This window comes from Calonectris borealis, chromosome Z (assembly GCF_964195595.1).
Source record: "Calonectris borealis chromosome Z, bCalBor7.hap1.2, whole genome shotgun sequence".
Classification (NCBI taxonomy): Eukaryota; Metazoa; Chordata; class Aves; order Procellariiformes; family Procellariidae; genus Calonectris; species Calonectris borealis.
The window spans coordinates 61743448-61770843 of NC_134352.1; the positions used below are offsets into that span (position 1 = coordinate 61743448).

Consider the following 27396-nt stretch of genomic DNA (forward strand, 5'->3'; position numbering starts at 1 on the left):
GCTTTTTGGGGCAGAACATCTGCCCCAAGAGATTCCTCTATGACTGTCAGGAGTTGAGCTCCTGCTCTCTCAACAAGCACTCTTCGATCTGGCTCTTTATTTTCATAAAATTCTCAGAAATCTATTATCTTCAAAATGTGAATGTCCCTATAAAGATTTGAAATTTGAGAGCTATTGAGGCAGGAGGGGGAACAGTTGCGCTATATTTGTATACCTTAAAACCCTAGGGTTTAAAAAAAAAAAAAGGAACTCACCACATTTTACTATGGGCTAAGAAGTATATGCAAAACACATATGTATACAGCTAGGTGCAAAGAATACAGTTTTATACAAGCTAGGCTAAATTTGACACCTATGAGTAGACAGAAGTCTAATGAAGTCAGCGATTATGGACGTTCATTAGCAGAAAAACTGTCCACTTATGATTATTTGTATCAATGAATAGAAGTTTCTGTATGACACCGGAAGCAAGTCAGGAAAGCAGGTAACTTCAAAATGTAGGGCAGAAAACATTTCTGAAATCAATTCCTTCTGATAACATTTTGGCACATCCACTGATGTGGATGGCATCTTTATGAGCACGTGATCCTATAAAATAGTCCATTCAGGGAAGAAATGAACCACTCTGTATGTGCCAATCTCAACTAAATGTTCAGGAAGCCCATACATGAGACCTTCCAGAGGAGGAAGGGAGAGAAGAAAGGCAAAGGAGTATCCTACAAGAAGACACTGTAAGACAACTGCAGACAGCACTTAAAATTTATAGTCATCATATAAAACCGCAAGAGTTAGGATTACCATACCTTGGGAAATAAGGCTCTTGCTATTCAACAAAACAAACCAAACCCCAAACCCAAAAAACATAATTATGAAGAACAATGAGAAAGTTCATTTAAACTCATGCATCTTCTGTCTGAGCTTCCCATTCATAAGAGACCACTGAAGGATAGTAGTTATTGGTAAACTTCAGAATAGTGAAGAGCTGCTTCTACAGCACAGATTTAAAATTAACTGTAGCACAGCACAGAGATTACAGTCTCACAAATTTAGTAACATCAACAGCATGGAAGCTGGCAGAGTTGCAAAGCACAGGACAAATCAGTGCCCACGTTCCCACTCTCCACAGAGGACAAGAAAAGCCAGGCACAATGAGTTTATTGTTGGGACAGTGGTGGTGGCAGGACAGGACACTGCCTGTGCTGGCAGACCCAGACACAGGAGAATGGAGCAAGTCTTAGACCAGGACCCAGGTGACCTGGCTTTGATCCATCTCTCAGATCTACCTTCTTGCCTCATTGCAAGTCATTCATTTTACCTGACCAACCCTTCCTTGGCACCCTCTCTCTTAGAAAATACACTTTTCCAACCTATTTCACCGGCACTTCTGTTCAGGCATCTCACTGACTGTGAAACCCTACAAAACATCAGGAACAAGGGTCCCTTAAACAGCTGTCCCCTAAATATTTGTCTCCAATACTCTTCTTTGTCCTGCTTGCCTTCATGGCCTTTGTGTCACGTTCATTTTGACATACTCTGATCAGTGTTTTTACATACACACACACACATATATCCACCTCAAAGATATTGCGAAGTGTGTTGGTAATAAAGTTAGTCACTAATTCAGTTAGCATACTTTGAGCATACCAAGCAAACAGATTCTGCCCTCAATATCTTGCATTAGGAACAACCCTCTCGCAGCCCTCCTTGGCTCTCACCATATCACAAGGCACAGAAAATGCAAAAGCACTCAAAAGCCAAGAATTGTCTTTTTTCTCATCCCATCTTCAGATGCTTAACATCAGGTGGGGAAGGCTTTAACATATTAACTTAAAATTCATTAAATTGATGGAATAAAATATTTTGGTGGGTCAGTGTTAACGTCACTGCATGACAGATGTTTTAAATTTTTTTCTTTTCTTAATTTTCAGAGCAAATTTGAGATACCAGTAGCGAAGACTTAAGCGAATTCTCTAGTTGCATTACTATTTCTCAGAATACAGTGAAAATCTGAATGACAGTGTCCACTCATTTTCCTTCAAACAAGCAATGGATTATATTCATCCATGATACAGTGAAATCAGATGGGTCTTACTAGATACGCTCAATGTCCAGATCAACAGCAGAATCTCATGTTTTGCTTTCTCACAAATTGGAGAAAGCAAAAACTGAAACATGAAAATGTATGCACATTCTTCAGAGAAAGAACACAGTGCACAGGATTCTGCAGTAAAATTCAGCTTATTTAGAGGTGAGTGACAATTACATCTGTAGCTCAGGCATTTCATCCTGCTATATAGGTAGTATCTCACTAGTTGCTTGTCCTCGCCATGCTGAACCTCTGCTAGAAGTCTGCCTCCTAACTGTACAGAACAGCTTGCAGTCTAGCACTGACGTTTTCTGGGGCTCCCAAGATGGTAAAGGCATTCCTGCTGAGCTCTGACAGAGTCAACATGCCCTCAAAGTCCTGATCCAAACAGAACACACTGAATTACATTTGCCAGTTAAGATGTAAAGTCCTATATTTGGAATAAAATAGATATTACTTAAAATTAAGTCTTATATTCTAGAGCAAGGAAAAAAAAATAACAAAACTCTTACATTTTTGGTACAGTATCAGTGAACATGGAGCTGCTTGCACTAAAGAGTAAAAAAGGTGCCTGGAGGGTAGGTACAGTATAACGTTATCCTGATTTTAAAAAAAGGAAGAAATATAGTTAAACATTGGATTCGCTTTCACTTCCATAATTCTGTGGGGGGGAATGCCTGTTCTCCAATGCCCCCAGCTTGGAGAACATGCTGCTCCAGTTCTGCAGGTAGGCAACCAGTGTTACAGGAAACATCCACACCAAGAATTTATCACTGACTATGAAAGTTCCTCCAATAGCTGCATGAAGGTCCATCTCTCTAAGGTCTTCCTTTTTTTTCCTTCCACCTAACCATCAAAAGCTCATCTTCATACCATGAATCAAGTGAGAGCTTTGGGAGTCAGATGAGATAACAAAAAGTGTTATTACCAAGGACAAGTACTCAGCTTTATCTTCACGCTTTTCACTTCAGTTTATTAAGTTATTCCAGGGATATAGGCATCTTCAGAATTTTTCTACGTACCTAAGTGATAATTCCTCTAAATCGTGCAAGTAAGTGGACAACGGTATCTCTGAATTAACTTTTACCTTAAATTTTGTTTTAAATTACAACTAATCATCAGCTTTTAATGACTTCAGAGCAGCTAAACTATCTTAGGTTGAATTTTAGTATAGATATTTACCTACAGTGAAAATACTAAGTGATCATGATAGCAAAAATTGATCCAAAGTTGTATTTTATTCCTGGATTTTTCTCTGTCCAAGAATTCTGTCAAGGAAGTCAAGAGTGCAGTTCTTCTGTCTCCACGAGTAGACAATTAAGTTTAAGATGTATAGCTATTTTCCACATCTCGTCACTGGAAGTGTTAACCAGAAGCAAACAGAAAAACAACCTAATGTCAGGTTCTATTCTATGAACAAAGAACCCTGGAATCACAGGCTAATGAGACATTTCTGAAAGTAGTCTAGATGTTAACACTCCCGCAACAGCCCTTACATAGAGTAAAGCTAAGCTGCATCTGGAATAAGAAACAGGCAGGCAATGGTCTAAAAATACTCATTTCCCTCCATTCTACAGCATGGAAAAGCAACTTTGCCACACTTGCAACACAAACAGAAATGAGAGGAATGAAGCCTACACAGCACAATGTAGCAAAGGAAGAAATGATGTCATTCATACCTGTTAGGAAAAAAAGTTTAGGAAGGTCCAAAAGCAACTGATAACCATGTTTTCTTTGTAATTCCCTTAGTTCCTTGATAATCTCTGTAGAGAGGCAATCTTTCCTTTGCAATCTCCATCTAAATTAATCTCCCATGCAATGGAGTTGTGTGTTAGTCAGATTACTCTCACAGAACTCATGCAAATATTTTAAGGGAGAACATAAAGCAGCTTAACCGTTCAGCTTGAACTTCTACTGTTACTTAGCACAGCACTTTAACACACAGTCATACAACGAGTAAGTTACAGCTTCCTGCCCTCTGTACCACAAGTTTTCTCAAGTTTAAATAAATAGACATTTTCTAGACATGGTCCTCAGGCACAGTATCCGTAATCTTCAGAACCATTACAAGATCTACTGTTTTAAGGAGAAAAAAGAAGAAAAAAGAGAGAAAGAAAACCCCTATACTAGCAGAACAAGCACAGCTCTCCAAATATAGAAGCAGAAGTTGCTTTGGGATCCAGAGACGTTGCTGGTGAGCCAGGACTCCGTGCTCTGCTTTACAAGCAGGCCCAGCAGCGCTCTCCTTTCCAGGGGATGAGGAGGAAGGCTCCAGATGGGACATGATTTTCAATCTACTGCAATCTCCAGAATGCAAGCCTATTCCCATCCAGCATGTTTTCTTTGCCACATTTTACAGACACTCTCAAATTAGTTCATGGACTCTTCGTGATCTAAAGTTCAGTAATTTCCTTTGCAAAACAATTTTCAGTTTGTGAGAAGGGCTGTTAATGCCACTCACAAATAACTAATTAGACCGATTGATGCTGACTAAACAAGGTGAGAATTAAGCCAAATCGGATGGGGCCACTTAGGTGCTGTTGCCGAGGCACAGATGGGGAAAAACATCACCCTGCAAGCACATGAAGACTCTTTGATGTTCATCATACTGTTTGGTGGGATAAAAGGGTCATAAGACAGCAGTGGTAGAAGTGCCACTCAGAGTAGCACATTCAAGCAACTGACAGACTGAAACTCCTTGCTTTGTCCCGACATGAAAGCACAAGACTGTCCAAAAATCAACACCCTCTGTCCTAAAGTTTGGTTAGATCAATTTAATTGCTGCAATGAAATCCTTCAGCAGCATTGACAAGTGTCACTGTGCACAGCTAGTGCAGCAAGAAGGAACGAAGAACAGAGGGTTGGCACTAGGACATGCACTCATGCAGAGCACTGAAATAATACAGTGGCAATCCCACATTAGCGTTAAGTTCCATAAAACACGGCAGAGTTCAATAAACAACATAAACGCAGTATTTTCTAATCTGACATTCAGTGTGATTTTGTGCATTCCATCAAGTCTCACCATTGCCTATGACAAGAATTTCTGTTCTGATGGCTGTATTTCACAGGTATGAGGCAACAGAGATAAAGCTGGGGCATTTGACAATAGAGACAGATGAGAATTTTGGAACCTAAAAAGGATTAGAAGGAAGACAAAATCATAGAATCAATTCATCATGTGTTTCCATCAAGATAATCAGCAATTATATGGTAAACAGTGACAGTATTTAAAATTAGTATTTTTAGATGATGCTAAGTTTAACTGTTGTTCTTCCAACCATCTTTGACTTTGAAAGATAACACTAAACTAACACTAGTCATAATTTTGCTATTGTAAAGACTAGATCTCTCAGCAACTTGTTCACAACAGAAAAACCAAGGAATACATACCTTCCTTGTTTATTATGAGACACTTGGAATTTGTCTCAAACATATTTCTGTAGCAGAATAACGTTTGGGACCACAATCTTCATAACCCCTCCTTGTAATGCTTCTTACCAGTTTTCTTTCATTACCCTCCTTATTGGCTTTAAACTTCCACTTTGCTTCCTTGTAGGTCTTCATACAGAAATTATCACACCTCCTTACCACTTCTCGGCCCATCAACCAAGTCCACCTCACCTCTTTCCGCACCTTCAAGTTACTAATTTTGACATGCCTTCTACATGTGAAAATGCTTTTTATTTTACTGGGCCTGGCATTTGTCATTCCTTTCACGTCTAGCTTAAAATCCACAAACCCCTTATTTAACATTAAGAAGTTGTCAGTTAACAGTCAGTTTTGAGAGCTTTTACACTTTACCCTCAGAAATAAACACCCTGAAATAAATGATTAGCACAACCTGCACATTGACCACAGACACCTCAAAGCTGAAGTCATGCTTCCACCAGCACCAGTGGAAGTATCAGAACTTACATACAGAGTGAGCAAAATGAACCAGGCTGAATAAACATGCATTTCATCACAATCACCATCAACTGATCTTCAAACAATTTGCAATCCCATCCAGACTGCTACAGTTGCATGCTAAGTTTCAAAAAGAATCACCGATCCACATCACAAGATGAGAACTGGATTGTTTCATTTGTATCAAGGAACTGAATTAGTCTCCTAGAAAGGTAAACAAATTAATTTTATATTCATAAGTAACAAATCAATTTGAATCATCCCACTGAGCACAGCCTCTTTAATTCACTTTGAGCATGCCATTACCATGCCAGCAAGTCCCTCCCTTCTGATACCTTACAGCCTAATAAACAGTATTGAATTTTGGAAGCAGTGGTTGCATCTATATTGAGGTGTAATTGGAAGTGACAGATCTCAGTTCCCTGACTGTTCACACCACACATATGCCAAACACTTTCTGAGACTCCTCCTCAGGCAGGACACCCAAATACCGTTCCTGACAGACCTCCAGAGCAGTTTGCTTGTCAAATCACTGAAGGCATTCCTAGGACGGCTCCAAATCCTGTTTCCCCCAACAATGTGCCTTGCACTGTCAGGCAACATTCCACCCTAACAGCAAGATTCACAACAAGCATACAGGGCACAATCTGGTTTTAAACACACCAGTATGACCACACACTGGCATGGAGCAAACAGTGCCATGCACAGCCCGCTACAGAGGCTGACATGGGAGTAGGTACACAGGTCTGCGCAGTGAACGTCAGCCAAGGGATTGTGCCAAGTGCTGTGCCGTGGGGATGGGCCCCAACAGCTGCAGAGGAACAGACACACCTGGACTAGGTTGTCTCACTGATGAGCAGCTCATAGGGAAGACGACCGTGCTGGAAACGCAATGGCCATGCAGTAGCACTACCCTTGGGTATTGCTATCCAAATAATGTAAAGAAACATTTCTTCATTGACGGCTCATGCGCTTGCTTTGATTGTGCTGGTGGAGGCTGATAAAGTACTATGCGTTAGTTGTACTGGAACTAGATTATCAACCACTTTGCAAAGCATACTTCAAAATATAGCTTATGCTTCAGAAAGGCACCTACGATGACTGTAATTCTAACCCCAAGGTACAGGCAGGTATCAGGACTTTACCCCAAGGGAAGTTAATTTACTTGTTGGAAGTGTAATTACAGGAAAAAAAGCAGATCTCAGGAAACTGCACAGCATTTTGACAAACTGAGCAACAAAATGCACACCATACAGTTTGTGCAGAAGTGTTGGCTCAAATCCCTGTGTGACAGATAAAACTGGAATTTTCTTACCTATTTCACGTGGACTTCAAATTGCCTACATTAGTGGCCTATACTTAATAGTTCAATAAAAACATTCAAGCAATAGATACACAGTACTGGAGTTAGGAAGCCTCTAATCAAAGACCAGGAATCAGTGCTTGTTAAGAGCTAGCTAGTTATTTCAGTATGACCTTTTTTTATGAACAGGAACGATTTTCCCTACGTGGTACCTGAATGAACTGGTAGGATTCAATGCATTCAAAATCTATGTACGAACCAAGAACTAGAAAAGCCTCCCTCACCCACTCCTGTGCATAAATATCAGAATAGATATTAAATACAAGAAGCCAAGCCCTAATGTTTCTGTATCCATGAAATAAACAGTGGCCAGAAACAAGCGGGTTTATTAGCTACTTGCATGGCAAAGTTTTAAAGAAAGCTGTATTTAAAAGCATTTTACTTATGTATGCTAAATGTGGTATAGTCTTCCTGAACTGGAGCACTTAGGTGCTCACGTTTACTTCCAAAAAAGGTTTAACTGAAGCATCAAATACAAGTCCATGTAGCAGAAACTGCCATTTCCCACTCTCTCACAAGTTCTGTGTTTTGAAACAGAATACATACTATGATATACAACTGCTTAACCTAGTAAATAGAATGCCATGAGTAGGAAGTACTAATACAATACTTAATTGGAAAAAAATTTCAGTGTTTACAAACAAATAAAGAGAAACAGTTCTTCAGGAAGATGAACAGAATACATATAAGACCAGATGATTTAGATCAAAATTTTTTATCTGAAAGTTAAAGTATCAGTTTTAATCATTACTTAATCGGCTCTGTGTGAAGTTTGATCATTACCACTAATTTCCCAAACCTCTGGCATACAGGCATAATGGTATCTGAAACCAGAATCCTTGTCTTTTTTCTAATGGCCTTCATTAAGGTGTCAGGTGACATAAGAAGGTCAACATGACTGTCAAGTTTCAATGAAGAAGGTTAACTGCTATTGTGCCACTCTGGTTAGGGATATTTCTTGTTCAATACAAGCTTCTCATACAAGAATACTAGCTGCATTTTTCAAACGTGAAAGATGAAATTTCACTTCATGATTGTAACCCGCAATGCTAATCATAAACTGTGCGTTATCAAGTTCTTAATAGCAGCATACAGTCATGTACTTTGCTGCAAAACTGCTATTCTTATGAGGCAGCATTCAATGACCTGGTTTTCCAAAAATCGGTTAACTTACCCATCGTCTGAAATCATCATTCTATCCCTCCCAATATTTCTCCTCTACAATAAGGAAGCTAGCCAGACTTGTACAGGGTGAAGACGAAAGTCTGTATCTCAGTAACTGGGTAAATTCCACCCATATTCTTCCTGAGGGACTTCAGAAAAGTACTGTCATACTCAAGTCGCAGGATCATCAAGTCAGCGATTTTTAGGGTCTAAATAGACTCATTAGGATTTGTCCAGAGCCATATAGGACACCAAATCAAACCTCTGTTTCAGGTTCCCGCTACATAAATAGTATTTTCCAGGGCTGCAGAATGTTTGGATGGTTGGATTTTGTAAAACCACTTTGAACTTGAACATGGTGTTGACAGTTAATATTCTTCCACCAGGGTGTTCAACTATTCTTTTCCAAATTATTCCAGAAACATATGCAACATCCTACACATGTTGCTGTAAGTGACAACAAAGTCCTCTGAATCAGCAAAGTCTTGAGTTTTACAAAAAAAATAGCCAGTGGCAGAAGTAGCAAGACAACAAGACAAGCAAGAAGGTGGAACAGAAGGTCACCTTTACAGGATCTAGACTTGGGTCCTACCTGTGAAGGCTGAGTTAGTGCAAGTGATTTGAGGATTACCATGTCCATCTCTGAGCACTCAAGACCAGCAGTATTCTTTAAATCTAGGATTTGAGGTTGTTACTATGGAGCAGAAGAGAAGGACTCTTTAGATATATTTTCATGATAAGTAAAATTGTTCTTTGTAAGAACAATTGGGGAAGCAGCAAATCGTTTTCCTTTGTCTGAGAACTTCGCTCCAGAATAATATTAATTCTCAAATCCTGCTAATGATAACAGTAAGTGGCAGATGTTATAGAAAAGGCCCCTATAACGCCCTTCAATCCATCCCAGTAACAGAACTATTCCAGCTTTTGTCCCAACCCGATTTTAGAAATTCATAATTAATGTGGACAAAAAGGGAGGATTTTTTTAAAAGATGTATCTCACACTTAAGGTCACCAAATACATAATTATCAGTAAAAACTATCTCAGATCTTGAGTGGCCCATTAAAATCTGTTGTAAGACACATGGGCAGCATTTGCATTCAGACGTGAGGTAATTCAGGGAATCTAGAGTTTAGTGCTCATGTTTCGCAAAAATCCCATTAAAATGGATCATCACTTAACCGTGTGCTTCAGTGCCTGTGTCTTTTTCCAGAAAGCTTCCCAAAGATCCTTCGAGTTTTACTATCACACATAGCCAGACATGCTGCCATCTGAGCTGTGCAGTGCTTCTGAAGAACCAAGCCTACCTAGGACTCAAATCAACAGGACACCACCTATTCCCAAATCACACTGCCAATCATTTCCTGGTAGGAACCCAGTTCCTACATATGTCTAGATGCAGAGAGCTCTGGATGCCTGGGTAGTAGGCTTGCTAAAGCAGACAGAGGAAATCCTTCTATGTTTTGTAAAAGAACAAGAACAAATATTGACATGGGAGGGACATATACTCGGATGTTGAAAAAGCACTTGGAAATCAGTATCCAGAAGCTGAAAGTAAGTTAATCCAAGATAAATTTTTCCTGTCTAATTGCAGGTTAATACTTTTAGTTACACACCAGTCAGTGAAAAATAGGGCTAGTGCAAAAGCACACGTGTTCCAGTTTCAAAGCCAATTGGCCAAATAGCTGCTTAGGACATCAGTTACTGCATGCAATGATTTGACAATAGAGCTACACACCATGTATTATTCCATATGCTTATTTTTATTTGCATGGAAAACACTTCATACCCTAAGAAGCCCTGACATGGCTGCACACTCCACAGTAAGTCATGTGTTGGAGAAAACACTGGTTTCTCCAATGTCACACAGTCTGTTCTTTTAGATTTTTTTAGACAGTCCAGGGCTAGTAGGCTGTTGGAAATGAACAGGCACAAGAAGCAGGAATTGCTAGAACACATGTCAAAGATGATTTATTTCACCAACACTTCACTGTAAAGTGTTGACCATTTAAAGCTCATTCTTCAGTCTTCAAAACTCAAGGAAGATGTCATTATATGTCCTGTTACAAGATTAGCTTCAAGATTAACTATGGATTCAAGACTATAGGATACTATTTACAGAATAAGTCATTTAAAAGCATTTAAAAAACCCAAATTCTAAACCCCGGCAATATTACCTATTATGTTTTTTACTACGAAAGACACTACCGAAAGGGGAAAAAATGCCATTTCTCAGCAAGGTCAGACTCAACCTAGTGGACAGTTTCAAAAAAACCTTTCCAGACTTGAGCCTCAAAACTGAGGAGCACACTTGGACAGGGATAGCTCTGAGTCTGGATCTTTTCGAACACTTTCCGACAGAATAAACAGACACTGCTGTAGCAAAAGGTAGCTCTATCCCACCTGTAATGACGCTTCCCTTGTGCCAACCCCTGTGTTTGTACAGCCATGCAGTCAGCTAGGTTACAGTGATGTGGCTCACTGCACAAATGTTTGTGCTGCAGTGGACAACAGGAAAAAGCAGCACCATCTTCTGTTGTTCCTACTTTTTGGTGGCAAGCTCAGTGCAAACTTAACGATCAAGATGTTGACAAAGAATACAGCCACAAAGATGGACAAAACAGTGCCTGTGAATCATTTGCATGTATATGGAAGAAGGAAAACCTGAGAGGAACTATGTATTTCTCCTAGAGAAGCTGGCAGCTCACGGCCTAGACAGGTGCACTCTTCGCTGGGTAAAAAACTGGCTGGACGGCCGAGCCCAGAGAGTTGTGGTCAACGGAGTTAAATCCAGTTGGCAGCTGGTCACAAGCGGTGTTCCCCAGGGCTCAGTACTGGGGCCGGTCCTGTTCAATATCTTTATCAATGATCTGAATGAGGGGATCGAGTGCTCCCTCAGTAAGTTTGCAGATGACACCAAGTTGGGAGGGAGTGTTGATCTGCTGGAGGGTAGGAAGGCTCTGCAGAGGGACCTGGACAGGCTGGATCGATGGGCCGAGGCCAACTGTATGAGGTTCAACAAGGCCAAGGGCCGGGTCCTGCACTTGGGCCACAACAACCCCAGGCAACGCTACAGGCTTGGGGAAGAGTGGCTGGAAAGCTGCCCAGAGGAAAAGGACCTGGGGGTGCTGACTGACAGCCGGCTGAACATGAGCCGGCAGTGTGCCCAGGTGGCCAAGAAGGCCAACGGCATCCTGGCCTGTATTAGGAATAGTGTGGCCAGCAGGAGCAGGGAGGTGATCGTGCCCCTGTACTCGGCACTGGTGAGGCTGCACCTCGAATACTGTGTTCAGTTTTGGGCCCCTCACGACAAGAAGGACATGGAGGTGCTGGAGCGTGTCCAGAGAAGGGCAACGAAGCTGGTGAAAGGCCTGGAGCACAAGTCTTATGAGGAGCGTCTGAGGGAACTGGGGTTGTTTAGCCTGGAGAAGAAGAGGCTGAGGGGAGACCTCATCGCGCTCTACAACTACCTGAAGGGAGGTTGTAGCGAGGTGGGTGTTGGTCTCTTCTGCCAAGTAACTGGCGATAGGACAAGAGGAAATGGCCTCAGGTTGCACCAAGGGAGGTTTAGATTGAACATTAGGAGAAATTTCTTTACTGAAAGAGTGGTCAGGCCTTGGAACAAGCTGCCCAGGGAAGTGGTGGAGTCACCATCCCTGGAGGTATTTAAAAGACGTATAGATGAGGCCCTTAGGGACATGGTGTAGTGGGCATGGTGTGTTGGGTTGACGGTTGAACACGATGATCTTAGAGGTCTTTTCCAACCTTACTGATTCTATGATTCTATGATTCTATGATTTCAAGTTCTTCCCTCTTTATTCAGGTAAAAGCCATTAGTCAAAACGAGTGATGCGCACTGCTTAAGTTAGCTAACTTGATATCTGTAGCTAAAAAAAAAAAAAATCATGACTAGATACTGGAAATGTCAATATATGCTGTATCTGGCAATGCAGCATCATCTATTGCATGTTTAAACAGTGTCTCCCTAAACTAATTTTTTTAATGATGATTGGCATTCACCACTACTTGCCACCAGAGAAGCGTGTCAGAATGCAGTGTGTTGCCAGAAGCATATTTGTGATGCAGTTCCAGAAAATCAATACAGTATTCAAACACAGTTCCATTACTTTGCAGAATGGAGCAGACGACATTAATACCACTATCATGGTTTTAGGTAGATACAACAGAGCCCAACACCGCATAGCGCAAGGCCCAGGTGGAATAAAACCACAGCTCCCTCCAGCCTCCTCTCCCCTCTAACCTCCCTGTCCTTAACACAATACTAATTTTGGTGGATCTCACATGGCCCAGCCTTGATAAAAATAAAAACTAAAATACATGCAGCAGAATGGGGAAAGAAACCTATTATCAAAATTATATCTAAAAGTGGATTTTTCACAGTGCAATGCTTCCACACCCATTGCACCTTACCTTTAAGACTGAATATATCTGAAAAAGACTCACAGGGAGAACAGCACGAAACCCTGAACTAGAAAGCGTGCTCTTGCAAATTCTTTTTACAGAAGGCTTTCAACTAAGTAGGGCTTTTAAATACACATTTCAACCTATGGTTCAACCCTGGTATCTTTAAAAAAAAAGAAAAAAAAAAGAGATGGACTGAGTACTCTGATTTTTGTTTTTACTTTAAATAATACAGAATATTTTGTCCTTTTGTTCATTGTTACAGTTCCTTGTTACTAAGCCTATAACCACACACATGTGGAAGTCTGAGATTTTTCTCAGGTGCAGAACTGTCTCAGATACAAAGGGCACATTGTTAAAACACAAGCACACTTAATTTCTGGGTGCATATATACACATACACTCATGTGACTTCCCTTCCAGATCTGGTCTCAGCCTTATTGTGCGTATCTTTACACCACACCTGCTCCCTTGCTAAGTGCCTCTTAAACTATAACTTCTGGATTAGAAGAGACATCAGCTCTTAGTAATTACTTTAGGCCTCAACAGCTTCAAAATTAAAGATACCTAAAAGAGTAGAACTAGGTTTCTAATCTGTATGAAGTGTTTGCATTGTTTAAATGGTCACTGATCTGGAGTACCACAGAAAACCACAGGCTCAGCTAAAATGGTGTCCCAGGCACCTATACTAATGAGAAACTACTTGTAAATTAGTGTTACATCACGAGATAATGCTCGTCTCGTTGTAGTACACTAACACATAGACATAGATTTGGAAAGCTGTGATTTAAAGAGTGATCAGCTAAGAGCTTTAAATCAAACTACAGTCTTAAGAGACAATGATAAAGAATAAATGTTTTCCAACAAAATTCCCATAAAAGTGATATCTGAATTCTACTTATTACTTTTGCTAACTAGCAGGCAGAAGCACTCTAATGCCAGTTAGGTGTCATTGCTTCCCCGGATCAGAAGCGCTGACTTGTTACAGTATTTCAAGCTATTGCAATCTGGCTTTGAGACTGTGTATTTCCCCAAGTATTCACTCGACGTCTGGTTATGAGCCCTGCAAAGATAACAGGGATTGCGGTAGGCCAAGCAATATTTGGGAGAGAAAATCACAAGAACACACACACAAAGCATTCATCTCACATTTGCCTTGAGACACTGAGAATAAAAATAATCTTAACATGATGAATGTGAAGGACTGAAATGTTTATTTTCAGCAGAACTAGGATTCCACCCAAAGAGCTGGTCTACATAATCTTTATAATGCATGGAAATACTGAAACAGATCAATCGCAACCTTAAGGCATTACAAATACCTTCACTAGATCAGCATGGAAATCATCCCCCATGGTGTTCAGGACACTTGTTTATGTGTTGTCAGGCCAGAAGAGCTGGTTTAGATTTCTCATGCTTATTTCATGGTTATAGAACTACTCTGACAGAAGATAATGTAAGCATGGTAGAGGTCTCCACACATTCCTGCCTCACAAAGTAGTTCATTAACCATTTCAAGCTGATTTACATACAGTCCATCTGTTTAGGTATTTATACCTTACTCATTTTTTTCAGATAATCAAGTTTTGTAGGTGTTATCTATAGTAAGTGATGTTGATCTGTTTTTGTTACACTCTCCACGCTGCTACGAAAGACAGCATAAACTACTTTGCTGCCATTGCTTCCACACAATAAGCATCTCATTTTACCCTTGAGATAGCAAGATGGCCAGAAATTGCAGTAACACTGAACTACTGCCAAGAAGCTGTACCTTCTGCTCTATTATCTGCAATATTTCTGTGTCGGAGGATAGCTGATGGAACTGTTGCTAATACAAAGTTTTGGGAGAGCTATCCTTAAGCCTTGTGGGAGGGAAAAAGACAGGTTAAAGAACCTGAGTCAGGTCAAATTCAACCATCCACAATGCTTCTGGCTCCTAACAGCTTTATAGTGTTCATGTCTTGTTACCCAGCTTGAGAAAGGAGACTGAAAAGTTTAAGGACAAGAGTGTGGTTTGGAAACACGTACGAAAGCAAGTCAAACAGGCAGCAAACCAAAACCAATTTCCATAGCAAGATTTGTCTATCCCATATGTTCAAACAGTATAGACTGTCATATATTTTTAGATTTTAAAGCTTCAAACGGGCTTTGTAAAAATTATTACATCCTACAGGTAAGAATTAGCATGATTTGTCCATTCCTCTACAACTATAGTATCCTCTCTTCAAAATGGGACCCTGCATCCTGAGTGCTTTAAAGAAATTACTAACTCCCCATCCTTCAGAAAGTTTAAGAGCTAGGAGTGGATCAACAAGCAACAGACATTTTCCAGACTGCCAAAAAATAAAATACAATACTTATTTCTAGGCAATTACAACACTAATAACTACATCCTAAAATACTCATCTTCCACAATATTCTCCAGCCAACTTAAGAACCCTAGTATTCTAATTCTGCCATCCCAAACTGACACATATCATAACCACATTTATGAAGATAACATACTAAATATAGTCCAACAGAAGTGAAGAGAAGCTGAAGTCTTTATAAAGACACCTTGATTAACGTGACATGACAGAGACAAGCACATCTTACAGAAGCTTTTACCTTGTAAGTCCTTATCATTCAGCAAGAGTAAAGGGAAAAGCTAGTAAGATAAATTTGGATACTTGTCCAGAGACAGAAGGCCATGAAGGAAAATAGTTATGGAGAGACTACCCATTAATAAAGCAGAATTAATCCAAGAGATGATTAAGTTTAACACGACACCAACTTCTCACCCCTGCCAGAATTCATGGCTGTGCAGCTTCCATACTGTGTCTAGCACGAAGTGTATTCATTTCAGCCTAAGCAATGACTGCATCACAGTCCATAAATACAAACCTCTAACTCCCCTGCCCGCAGCTAAAACTAAAAGCAGTACCAATGACCAGTGAAATACAGTGATGGTTTGCAGCTTTAACACAGAATTTACCTGGTCAACGTATACAATAATCTAGGCTACCAATATACATCCTGAGCACGTTACTTAAGATCTATTTCTTGGGGACTTTTAATGCAATCAAACCTCTGCTCAGAGAAGCCTGATTGTGCAATACTGACAAATTCTGTATTTCTCAGTACTGGGAATACAAGAGAGACATGTTAGGAACTAGGACAGAATATACTGAGGTCATCTTATTTACACAAAAATCCGTGTTTTCCTATTAAAGAATACTATATTCTTTGTGTTCAACCAAACAGAAGGGCCTGCACAAATAAATGGTTATATCACTCAACAGGGACTATTGGTAAGAACTTGTCTTTATGCAACAGGGTTGAGGAAGTAGGAGAGGAGAGACAGACTGGCAGGAGAGAAGCAAGAGTGGACATCCTATGTGCCTGGCCTACACAATCCCCAGAGCTTGATTTGTTTACCTTCTCCTGTGAGATGAGAGACATCCACAGACGTATGGGATACACTAAGAAGAGTGTCTCCGGAACTACTGCACTCTACAGACCACTCTCCAATTTCAAGTGTCTCAAAACAAATATGTAATAGCAGCACTGGTCCAGAGACCAGTCACCCATAGCTTGTTATCCATCACATACACAGCGCATAATTACCTGGCTTGCCTGATGGTATTCAATGCGCCGAGCAGGCTGAACTACACTGGCAGAACAGCGAATTCTTCACTATACCAAATGAGACTAAGAAAGAAACTGCTGGTTTGGCAAGCCAATTCTTCTCCCCCATCTCAATTTTTTTGTGTTCTGACCACTGGAACAGGTAAAGTCTTCACCAGCCAGGTACTACAAGCTCACTGTACAAGCTTACGCAGGATAGCAGTACCCATTAAATACTGAATACAGTACACCGATCCTCGTGTGGCCAGGTATATGGATTATCAACCATTTTGCAACTTGCTTCTAGAGCACTCAATTTTAAGACCTTAGTAGAGTATCAGTAGATTACTTTTACAATTCCAGTGTTAAGAGTCCAGTACCCCTTGGCCTAGAAATACTCCAAAATCCATGAGCAACTGCATTTGGATGCTAATACAAAATAGCTACTGAATCAAGACCTCTGCTCTGAACACTAGCAAATGTCTAATACTTAACTGCAGATCCACAGAGTCGGTGCTGGCCCTGGTTTGGAAGTGCTCGCTCACATTTAGAGAGCAGGGAGATGATCAGTAACACATACCTACATTTCTGGTTTTGTCCACCTTGTTAGAAGATGGTCTGCAAAGGAACTCTATATGTGTACTGTCTAGAGAGTCTTCAAAATCTTTGCCAGCAAGTTTTGTCTTCTTGACCTCAACGTGCCAAAATACTACTCAAGTCATCACTCCAACAACTTCAGTATTTGGGATTATTTCAACTCCCTCTACAGATAAGATTTGTACTGTTCGTTAAGAAGCTATGACATTAAAACATCAGCAGTACTGGAGTTGATGAAATGGGGGAGTCTTTTTTTGTTTAAGTCAGGTTTTTGTTTTCAGAAATGCTCAATTTAATTCTGGAGAAAGAATCTTTACTCCTCTTCAATAGTTCTCTGTATTTGTAGTATGATACACTTAACTGACATATCTACAAACACAATACTGATTTTAAATAAACTGAATTGAAAAAGCTACATGATTCTGTGTCTGCTTAACAGTTTTAAGAATATATACCAAAACCATTGTAATATCATTTAGCCTTTTGGCAGGTTTTTGAAACACATTATCACTTTCTTGAATATGTAGATAGCTGCAAGCTTGGGTTTATTCTGTTTGGGATTTTTTTCTTCTTCTTCTTTTTTTTTTTTTAAATGGAAGGGAAGACAACAGAGAAATAAAAGCTAGCCTAAGTCATTCCTTCCTACATCTTCTACAGTGAACCCCCGTGACTAGGACAGAGCCAAGGATGCAGCTGTTACCACCCCACATGCAAGGAAGTTAATAAATTGGAGAATTCCAAGTGTCCTTAATGTCTTGAGGAAATAAACACTTTTAACTTCCATATTAATATACCAGGTTTACATTCGAATTCCTGAATGACCAAAATACAAAGGACATGATTTGTAACTTTTATACTTTGAACTAGTCATAAAGTCTTAGAAAACCAGCATCTTGTTAATGCATTAGAAGTCTGCCTCCACCTTGCAGTTAGCCAAATCATACCAGGTTTCTGTTGCTTTTGAACATGGGTGAGTTTCCATTCCATTTAGAGGCTATCAGGCAAGCCCAGTAGCACGGTTTATTTTTTCATCTCACTATACAAATTACTAAGGATACAACTGCGGAAAGTTTTCACAGGTATCTATGTCACTTTTTTATCTACTAATTTAGATGCGATCAGATTAATTTCAAAGATTTCATTCCTTCTCATTTTCTTAAACCCTCAAGTGGATGTCCCAATTTACTAGGGGATCTGCTGTAAAGCAGATTTCCTTAGAGCCTTCCTCACTTCATTGGGAAATTCACACGTTGTTTTATATCCTCCGAAGGCTCCAGAAGAGTTAAAATGAGCCTTCGCTGCTCTGAAGTTTCACCTTCTCACAATCAGCTTAAAGCAGTCGTTTCCAGGACTGACCATCCCTTAACGACCCGGGGAAGGTCCTTGCCGTGGGGATCTGGAAGCCAAGACGGCTCTTCCAGCGACCCGATGTGGCTACGGCGGAGGCAAACCTCTGCAGATCGCCCCTCACGGAGCGCACTGCTTTTCTTTCACCGGGTTGATGCACAGCATCGACCGCAGCAGGATTCCTGCTCTCTGCGCACCCCGCCAGTAAAACCACTCGCGCCTCCGTGCGCACTCAGCAGCGCCCGCTTCACCAGCTCCCGCGGGCAGCCGCTTCCACCCCCCGCCCCGGCACCAGCCCGGCGGCCCCCGCGAGATCCTTACCCCATGGCGGCCGGCGGCGCCGGGCACCGGCGGTGCCGCGCGGGCCGCGTCCCCGGGGCGCTCCTCGCCGCGCCGGCAGCTCCGCAGCCCCGTGGCGGCGGGCCGCTGCGCTGGGCTCGCCGCGCCGCGCAGGCCCGGGGGGCCGCGCCGCCGGCTCGCACTTGCCGGGCCGAGCGGGCCCGCCCGCACCCTAGGGAGCGCCCCCCGCGGGCCGGGCTCCCATGGCCGCCGGCCCCGCCAGGCGCCCGCAGGCAGCGGCTCCGGCCCCCAGGCGGGCGGCGGCGGCTCCGGGGGCAGACGGGTCCCCTCCTGCGGGCGGACGGGGAGGCGCTCGCCTTCTCCGCGAGGGGCTGGTGGCGGCTGCGGCGCTTCTCGCCGGGACGTGAGCGGCCGCCGAGGGCTCCGTGTGCCTCAGAGGCGGAGCGGGATGGGGCAGGCGGTGCGCGCAGGGCTCCACGCCGCCGCTCCCCCTAGCACCCTCGCCGGCAGCGTGGCGGGCACTGATGCATTTTCCCGAGGAGGCAGAGCGAGCCGCGGCACCGGCGCTGGCATCGGGCTCCCGGCGTGAGGTTGCTAGCGGCGGGCTGCGGCCGCGCGTCCCCCGCGGGCACCGGGGGGCGCCGCGCTCCCCCGATGCGCCCGCCCGCCCACCCCCGGATGCGGAGATACGGGGCGCCGCTCCTCCTTCCCGCGGCGGCGGGTCCGCTCCTCGCCGTCACGCCTTCTTCTGCGGCGAGCGGGCGGGCATGGTCCTGGGGCGCGGCGGTTCGGTCACTGCCAGCGGGCGGCGGGAGGGGCTGCCGCCGACGAGCCCGCGCTCCTCTGCGGCGGGGCCGTGGGCTCAGCTCCGCCGGGGGGACGGAGGGAGGGAAAAAAGGAGCGAGCGCCGCGTCAGGCGGTGCCCGGCTACTCCGGCGCCCCCGAGCCGCTGCCTCTGCCCGCTCGCATCCCCCGCCTCCGCCTCACACCTCCGCCACCGCCCGCTCGTCCCCTCGCGGTGGGCAGGCGCAGCCGCCGCGCGCAGCCCGCGCCTCCGGCCCGCTCCTCCCGGGGGAAGGGAAGGCAAGAGAAGAGCCGAGCCGAGCCGAGCCGAGCCGAGCCGAGCCCTACAGTCCCCCGCGCACGCCACCCCACGCGGCTAGCCCGCTCCTGGTCGCGGCGGCACCTGCCCGCTCTGCCTCCATCCTCCGCCCGGGGAGCTTTAAATAGTACACGTCACCGCGCTCCCCTACGCACCGACGTCACGCACCGCTCCCGGCGCTGACGTCACCAGGGTGCGGGGGATGATGTCAGAGTGGTCCACGCCGCCGGAAGCTCTTCTATAATAGGGAATGGCGGCAGGGGGGGGAGCTCGGGGCCCGCCGCGGCGCGGCCGCCTCCGTGCGCCTCCTCGGGGCGCTGGCGGCGGCCGGAGCGCCTCCTCCCGCCCCCGCCCCCACCCCCTGCGGCGCCGTCCCCACGGCAACGCCCGCCCCGGGCGGTGCGCCCTGCGGCTGGGCGGGGAGAGCCGGGGGTGAGCTCTGCCGCGCCTGAGAGCCGCGGTGCGGGCGGCGCGGAACGCGGCTGCGGCAACTTTCTAGCCCTCTGCCCTGGGGCGGGAACGGCAGGACGCCCCCCTCCAAAGGCAGCCGGTCCCCTATCCGAAACGCATGCCCGCGTCCCCCTGCTTTGCCAACACTTCGAACTTAGGCGTTACTGCCTAACCGGGAAGGAAACACAGCAGCCATTCTAAAATTGCCCCCAAAAATGCAGATTCCAGCACGTCCATGCCAGTAGCATTGCAAAGAAACAGCCAGCACTGTGAGCTTGCCAGACCCCACTATTTTTGCCTTAGTCTTCAATGGCATCATGCAAACGGAGCGCATGTGTTGCTGCTTCTAATTCAACAGAGTAGCCCAAGCTCCAACACCACCTACTACCTTGCTGGGCACCCAGCTCATCTGAGGTGCAGCACATACTTCACTAACTCTCCAGGTTTTCCTGACTTTACAAAGTTAAGTGTAATGGCGCCTAGACAATGCCAATGGCATTGGGATAGCCCAGGTGGAACATGCATCCAGCTCCTTGCTACTTCTAGGACCACTTTCAATATTGTCATGGTATTTTCCTGCTTAAGTGATGTTGTAGCCACCAGAGGCATATTAAACTATAAGGAACGTAAGAGGGAGATATCGATAAGATACTAGATGTCGATCCCCACACAAAAGTGGAAGAAGACCTGAGTTTTACCAATGGATGTTAACGCACTGTAAAACATGACAAAAACAACAATGGTATGTTCACAGCTGTTGCTTCAACAGAAGGTTGTTTGTCTTCTCATAAGATCTCTACTACCTGGGACCAAGTGTGTCCCAGGAAGTGACTGGAATGAAAGACGGCGAAAGGATTTACCTACCAATCTGATCTCCCCAGAATAAAGACAGACAACCTCAAAAAGTTATTTTAATTCACACGCGCATGTGTTTTACAGACCCTTGCTTCAAGATTTTGACCTATAAAACTAATCAGCTATGGGAAGAGTGAAGATGACAAATTAAATGTCATGGGAAACTTCTCCAAACAAAAATAAGCGTAAGAAACCTAGCATGAATCATTCCTAGCAGTAGCGGTGAGGCAGACTGCCTCACAAGGGAGAAAACAACAGCTTCCTCAATTTCCCATTTCTCACATGCTACCTCATAACCTAAAGTAAAGGCACTGAGCTACAAAAACTTTAGACTGAGTGGCAACAGTCCAAGGTTTGTTGTGGGCAATGCTCAGAACATGCATAGTTATGGTGAGGCTGCATTACTTTTCTGGACTGCCATTGTCATTTCTTGGTTGGGTTTCACGTGCTAACTCCGAAACATATGAATCTCTATGTATTTTCCACTAAAAATCAAATCAGATGTACAGGCTTCTATCAGTAAAACTGTTTGAGGCAGTCCCCCGTGTTGGTGTGGGAAAGATGAAGATCCACAACAGTTCCTTCTTCCATATGATACGAGTGGTAAGAGTGAAAGAGACTGTGATCAAAAATAATTCAGACTAGGCAAGCGTAAAAAACACACAGCTTATAAATATATTCCTTGATGTCAAGTAGCTAGGAGCCTAGATTCTTTAGCTTCTAAAAGTCCCACATGACATCTTGCACACAGTAAGGGCAGATCAAGAGCAAAGAAACTAAGGCTCTAAATCCACATATGAGTAACTCTGTTGCATCATTTTTGTGCTTTCAGCTCAAACTCACACACTAATGCAAATGCTTTATGCTTTAGTATTTCATTATGTTCAAAGTATTTTGTTTAGATATCACAGAGATGGCTCCATCTGTCTCTGCCTTTCAGCTTGTTCACATATTTGGCTTGCATGAAGTATGTTTTCCCACCGTATGGGTGCAAAACCAGAAATCCCTGAGACCGAAGATAAAAGAAAAATATAAAAGAAACCAAACACATGCTGAGCCCTGGTGGAAAGAATTGCATGTTCACTTGAGAGTGAGAGGTGTGAACAGATACAGGGGCAAAGAAACACTGCTATCTCCAGAAAAACCCCGTGTGGGATACCAAGAGTGTCTTTACTGACTTGTGAAATGCCCTATATATTTCATGCTCCCCTATAATAAAATATGAGTACTGGGACTGATAAGATCCTGGGTGGAGGAACAGAGCTGTAGGGACAAAGAAAGTAAATCTCATGGTTCATCTTTATTTCCTTTTAATTGTTCATTTAAACAGTATTAATTGGTTATTACAGTTAAGTGTAGAAGCTCCATATTAATTGATTACTTCCCTTCCATATTTATTGTTACTGTTCCTCCAGGTCTGACTGAGCATTTTCTAAGCCTTAAGCTTTGTCTCAATTACACCCTTTTACAATTTTGATCAGTTTCCAGGTTGATTTGGTTGAGGTAACATTATTTGTCTTTTGGAAAAAGCCTTTGTTTATGTTTGCCAAGCTTACTGAAATCACTTCTCTGTCTTGCCATTCCCCAAATTATTATATGATACAAAAACATGGTGACATCCATCAGCTAAGGCTGAACTGTACATGCAGATACAAAGAAAGCAAGCTAGGTGATTAAATCATAGACATTAACAGGAGAAACAATACACAATCACCTCGTCTTGAAGACTGAAGTAATATAACATGGAGAAATTTAATCATGATGACAAGAGGCTCAGCTGTAAGTTGGTTGTTTTGGGTTTTTCCCCTGCTATTTTAGAACACTTCTTTGTCTAGAGCACTCTGATGAAGGCTTGAACTGCAGAGCATGCTGCCTGATGGAAACTATCAGCAGGTCAGTGGCTGTTACTCCGTAAAGATACCTAGCAATGCCACAATCAAGCAAGAGATGGATGGCTTCAGGCAGGGCAAAGCACAGGGTGGTGCAGGAGAAAGACTGTTGTTTGCTGCTCTGAAGTAGCATATTCCTGGCATGTGTATTCATAGCCAACGATCGAGTTGCCAAACCCTGTTCTGACACCCTTGCCCTGAATGGCCAACCAGCTGGGGCAACACCTGTAAACTTGGCAGCAGTATCGATACCTCTGAAAGGAGTGTTGGGTTGAACCTCCCGATGGGGGATACCCGTAAATGGAAAAAAAACAGATGGCTGTGCTGTCTGAATCTCAAGCCTGCTGAGTACCAACATGGCCACTGGCCTGGCCAAACTCCTAGAAGAGCAGCAGAACTTCCAGAAGAGCTGGAAAAGCAAGAAGCACCGCAAGGGTTTGCATTTTGCCTAATCTTCCATGATACCTCTGTTTTCTCCATCCAAAACCAGATCTGTACTGGTTGATCGCACATTGGTTAGGAGCCACCATTCCCACGGAAAAGACAAACGTGCTTGTAAGAGATAGGGAAATCCCATTTCACTGGATAAAGCACTGAAAATATTTGAACTGCAATTCCTTGTTCAGCTCTAGTCAGCACAGTCAAAAAAAAAGGAATTCTAGCTGCACCAAAACCAGACAGAAACTCTAAGGATGTTTAGGGAACCTCAGAGCCATTATTTGAGAGTGGAAAAATAAAAATTGGCTTGTTTGGTTTATCAAACTAAAATACATACTATTATGCTCTCCAAATATTTTGGGTGAGGGTAACACAAGCAAGGGAGCAAGAAGAGCTACTAAAGGGCGAAAGAATAAATGAGTATAAACTCACTATAAATATTTTTTCCTGGCGCTCCAAAGGTTGTGGATCTTCAAGGAGCTGGTAGCTTCAAGAGCAGCCTTCCAAAATAAGGACTGGATGCAAAAGAAACAATGACTGCAAAGTAATCACAGATGGCAACTATCACTGCCTGCATGTGGGAGGAGGTGAAGGTAGCTGGAAGGATAGAGACATCTATCGCAGCCTACAGACACTACTTCCTCCAGGGCTCTGGGCAGGGGTACTACTGCTGCTCCCTTACATCAGCTGATATTTGGGTTAATACCAGATGAGTGTAAGTTCCAAAATCCCTAAGGAATCGAGGATGTTTATTCCCTTTGAAGATGAAGGAGCCAGCACCTCACACTTCCCTCACTTCTCATGCATTGCTGCTATTTTGCGTCTCTTCCTTCCTCCTACTCCTTTATGCCTTTTCCTTGCCCTCCTTTCTCCTGTCTAATCACAAATCTCTCTCCCCACAAGCATGCTTCTTTCAGTGAGTGGGATCACTTCTCCATCATTTTCCCTTGCAGTATCTGCATTTAATTTATACATGAAGTAGAGAAAAGAAGGGAAGAGAGTAAATGGCATCCTATTCCCTGAGCCCAAGGTTTCTGTCTGCATTTTCATCGGTCTAGAAAAATCTTCACTGTCATATCAGGTGGGCCTGGAGGGATTTTGGAGGAATTTAAATTCTCCATTTTTTCTCCTGGAATAGATGAAGAAACCTAAGTGTTGCCTTATATTCAAGTAAATGCGGTACTCTCAAACTAAGACTAGACTTGTTTTTGAAAGTAACTGTATGACATAATTCCCTGAGATGCCTTATGGTCCAATATTTCTAACTCTGTCCTATTGCCAGTAAATGCTAGTTTTCCAGCACCCGCTTCCAACATTTAATTGTCTTACCACCAGAAATAGATCACACATCTCCTACACAACCCTGTGGCACTACACCCCTACAGGAATATTTTGAAGATACTGAGCCCTGAGTAATGCTTTCATTTCTTAGTCAGGTTTATCAGTGGCTGTTATTTCCTCCAGTGTTTTTTCTGACCATACAGAAAGCACAGTTTATGCCAATAGACTGATTATATCAGCTTGTCATTTCTATCTAATTACTCCGAGTTTATCTAGATACATCATTCAGCTTTGCTTCCCAAAATCCTTGCAGGTATTTCAGCTGAAGATGCTGAAAATATTGCAGAAAAACAGTGGGTTTTTTACTTATGAGTTCTTAAATGTAGCAATAATGGTATTGTAGATTGAAACCTCTCCAACATCATTCCATTCTTGGCAAAACTCTACTTGCACACAATGAATCTTCTTTTTTAGTGTGTCCTCTGTGGATCACAACTGAGAAACCACACACTGGCAAAAAAGTTTTTTCAGTCATATTTACATTATAGACAAGATGATCTGTGTTTTCAGAAAGACTAAGTCATAGCAATCATTTTTCTTTTTGATCACTCCTGCCAAACCAGGTCAAGTTGATCTCTAGTAGAGCTAACAAATTCCAAACATCACCCATGATTTCTGTATCCATTCTTCCTATCTTTGAAGTAACAGGTTAATATTTTTATTTCTCAGGATCGGAAAGCTTGTAGTGTATGAAGTACTCTTTCACTAGTGAATATGAGAATGCCGTAGAATAATTAGCTTCTGTTTTTACCTGTTCTTTCCTACTTATTTTTTAAAAGTTCTTGTAGAAGTTCTAACAATAGCATCTGTGAATATTTGAAGAAACTGCTAAATTTTCTACCTGAGTTTCCCTTTTTAGAGGTGAGTTTTTCTGAGACTTTGAAAAAGTGATATTTGGAGAAAATTATGCTGTATTTCTATAAATCTTTCCATGAAGAACATCTGGAATTTCCAAGTATTCTACAGAATATTTCCAACTATTTCTACAGAGTTTCCATGCACCTGGACTTCAGCTGCTGCTGAGAATGAAGTCCTAGCATACACGATGTTTTTTCTCCATGTGAGAAAATTTTGACCAACCTTCGAGAAGCACTAACATCTTCATGTTGTGAAGCAGAAAAATTAAATTTGGCCATAAACATTCTGAATATCTTTTTTTTTCCACTTCTAGTCTTCTTCCATTCTTCTGGCAGGTTTGTCCAATTTACAACAGGCTAAACTTTGAAAAAAAAAATTACTTTTCACAGACACTTGGGAATTTACCTACAAATCTCTAAAGATTCCTCCAGTGCCATTCTGCAGCTCAGGCTTAAGAGAGAAGACAACTTTAAGACGGGGACCAGCTTGATAAAAAGTCAGACCAGCTTTTCACATTATGGGAGAACAGTCAGAAGTCCAAGTGGAAACTATTACTACGGACCAGAGAGAGAAATGGCAGGCAAAGGACTGGGAACCAGTGAGTCAAGAATGAAATAGAGATCAGATAAAGACCCAGAGCTAAAATCCAGTGAGAGAAGCTTGAAAAAGCTTAACAGTCAGGGAAACTGACTGAATGAAAAACTAGGATGGGGAAAATCTAAGCTGGAGGGTAGAAGGGGGGCTTCACAATGGTAGAGAAGTGAATAGAGAAGTCTGATATTCAGACTAGAACTGGCAAGTCAAATACAGACCTGAAGAGTCAAAAGAGGAGAGGGTGAAATGGGGTGTTATAGAGGGAAGAGAGCTGTTCAAATCTGACGGGTGAAACTAGATGGGCAGTGTGCTCAGCAGGGCAAACATTTCCTCCAGATGCAGGTAAAGGACCCAGCATGCCATTCCTCTGCTGCCAGAATACAGGAGTGAAACCCACAGGCTCCATCTGCATTTCACCCCTGTCCAGTGCTGTCTGTGCAACGGTGGTAAACTGTAAATTGTACTAGTTATTCTGAAGAGTCAAGTGCCTCCATCCTGCTGGGGGCCACGTGAGATCATATGATGCCACAGGGTGGGATCTGTCTTCTACGGTTCAGATTTTTTAAGGACATTCAGAGATTGCACTGAAAGGTTGTATCATTAGGCTCTCAAGGGTTAGAAATTCCACAATTGAGGCTGCACAGGCAAACTTTGTAATCTCCTTGTGTAGATATACATTATGATAAAGTAACTATGTGACTGTAGATATGTTTGCACAGAATTCCTACCTCATTCAATGAATAGCATGGATCTGTGGTGAAGGAAAACCTCCCTCTAAGAAGCCTTGCATATTGCATTACTTGGAATATATGCATTTCCTAGGGGAAAGTCTCGTCTCTACCTGCCCGGAACAAAAGGCTCTAAGAAGAGCCACAGAAGTAGGTTTTAAGTGGAAAAGGAAGAGAAATAAAATGAAAGAGAGGATGATTTTATAGTTATAGTAGCTGAATTCTGTTCAGGGGAACCTACCTCCTCCTTGCTCCAATATCTGTCAAATAATAGCTGAGGGACGACTTTAAAGTTGGCATGAGTGCTCTCCATCTTCTGGGAGACTCGAGATTTTGGGAATACTAGCCG

The 27396-nt window shown here is 43.0% G+C and overlaps 1 protein-coding gene across 2 annotated transcripts in view; it reads right to left on the reverse strand.

Moving 5' to 3' along the window:
* Positions 1–20228, reverse strand: part of HOMER1 (homer scaffold protein 1) — a 92453-nt gene extending 72225 nt beyond the window's left edge. The window contains exon 1 of one of the 2 annotated variants that reach the window (XM_075136498.1): positions 20050–20228. Coding sequence is in view for 1 of the 2 variants with exons in the window: in XM_075136497.1 (XP_074992598.1) it covers positions 18814–18818 (5 nt within the window). In the remaining variant the exon portion in view is untranslated. Of the gene's footprint in view, positions 1–18813; positions 18898–20049 lie in introns of those variants that run through there. The other variant, XM_075136497.1, reaches the window with a different exon arrangement.
* Positions 20229–27396: the final 7168 nt, after the last annotated feature.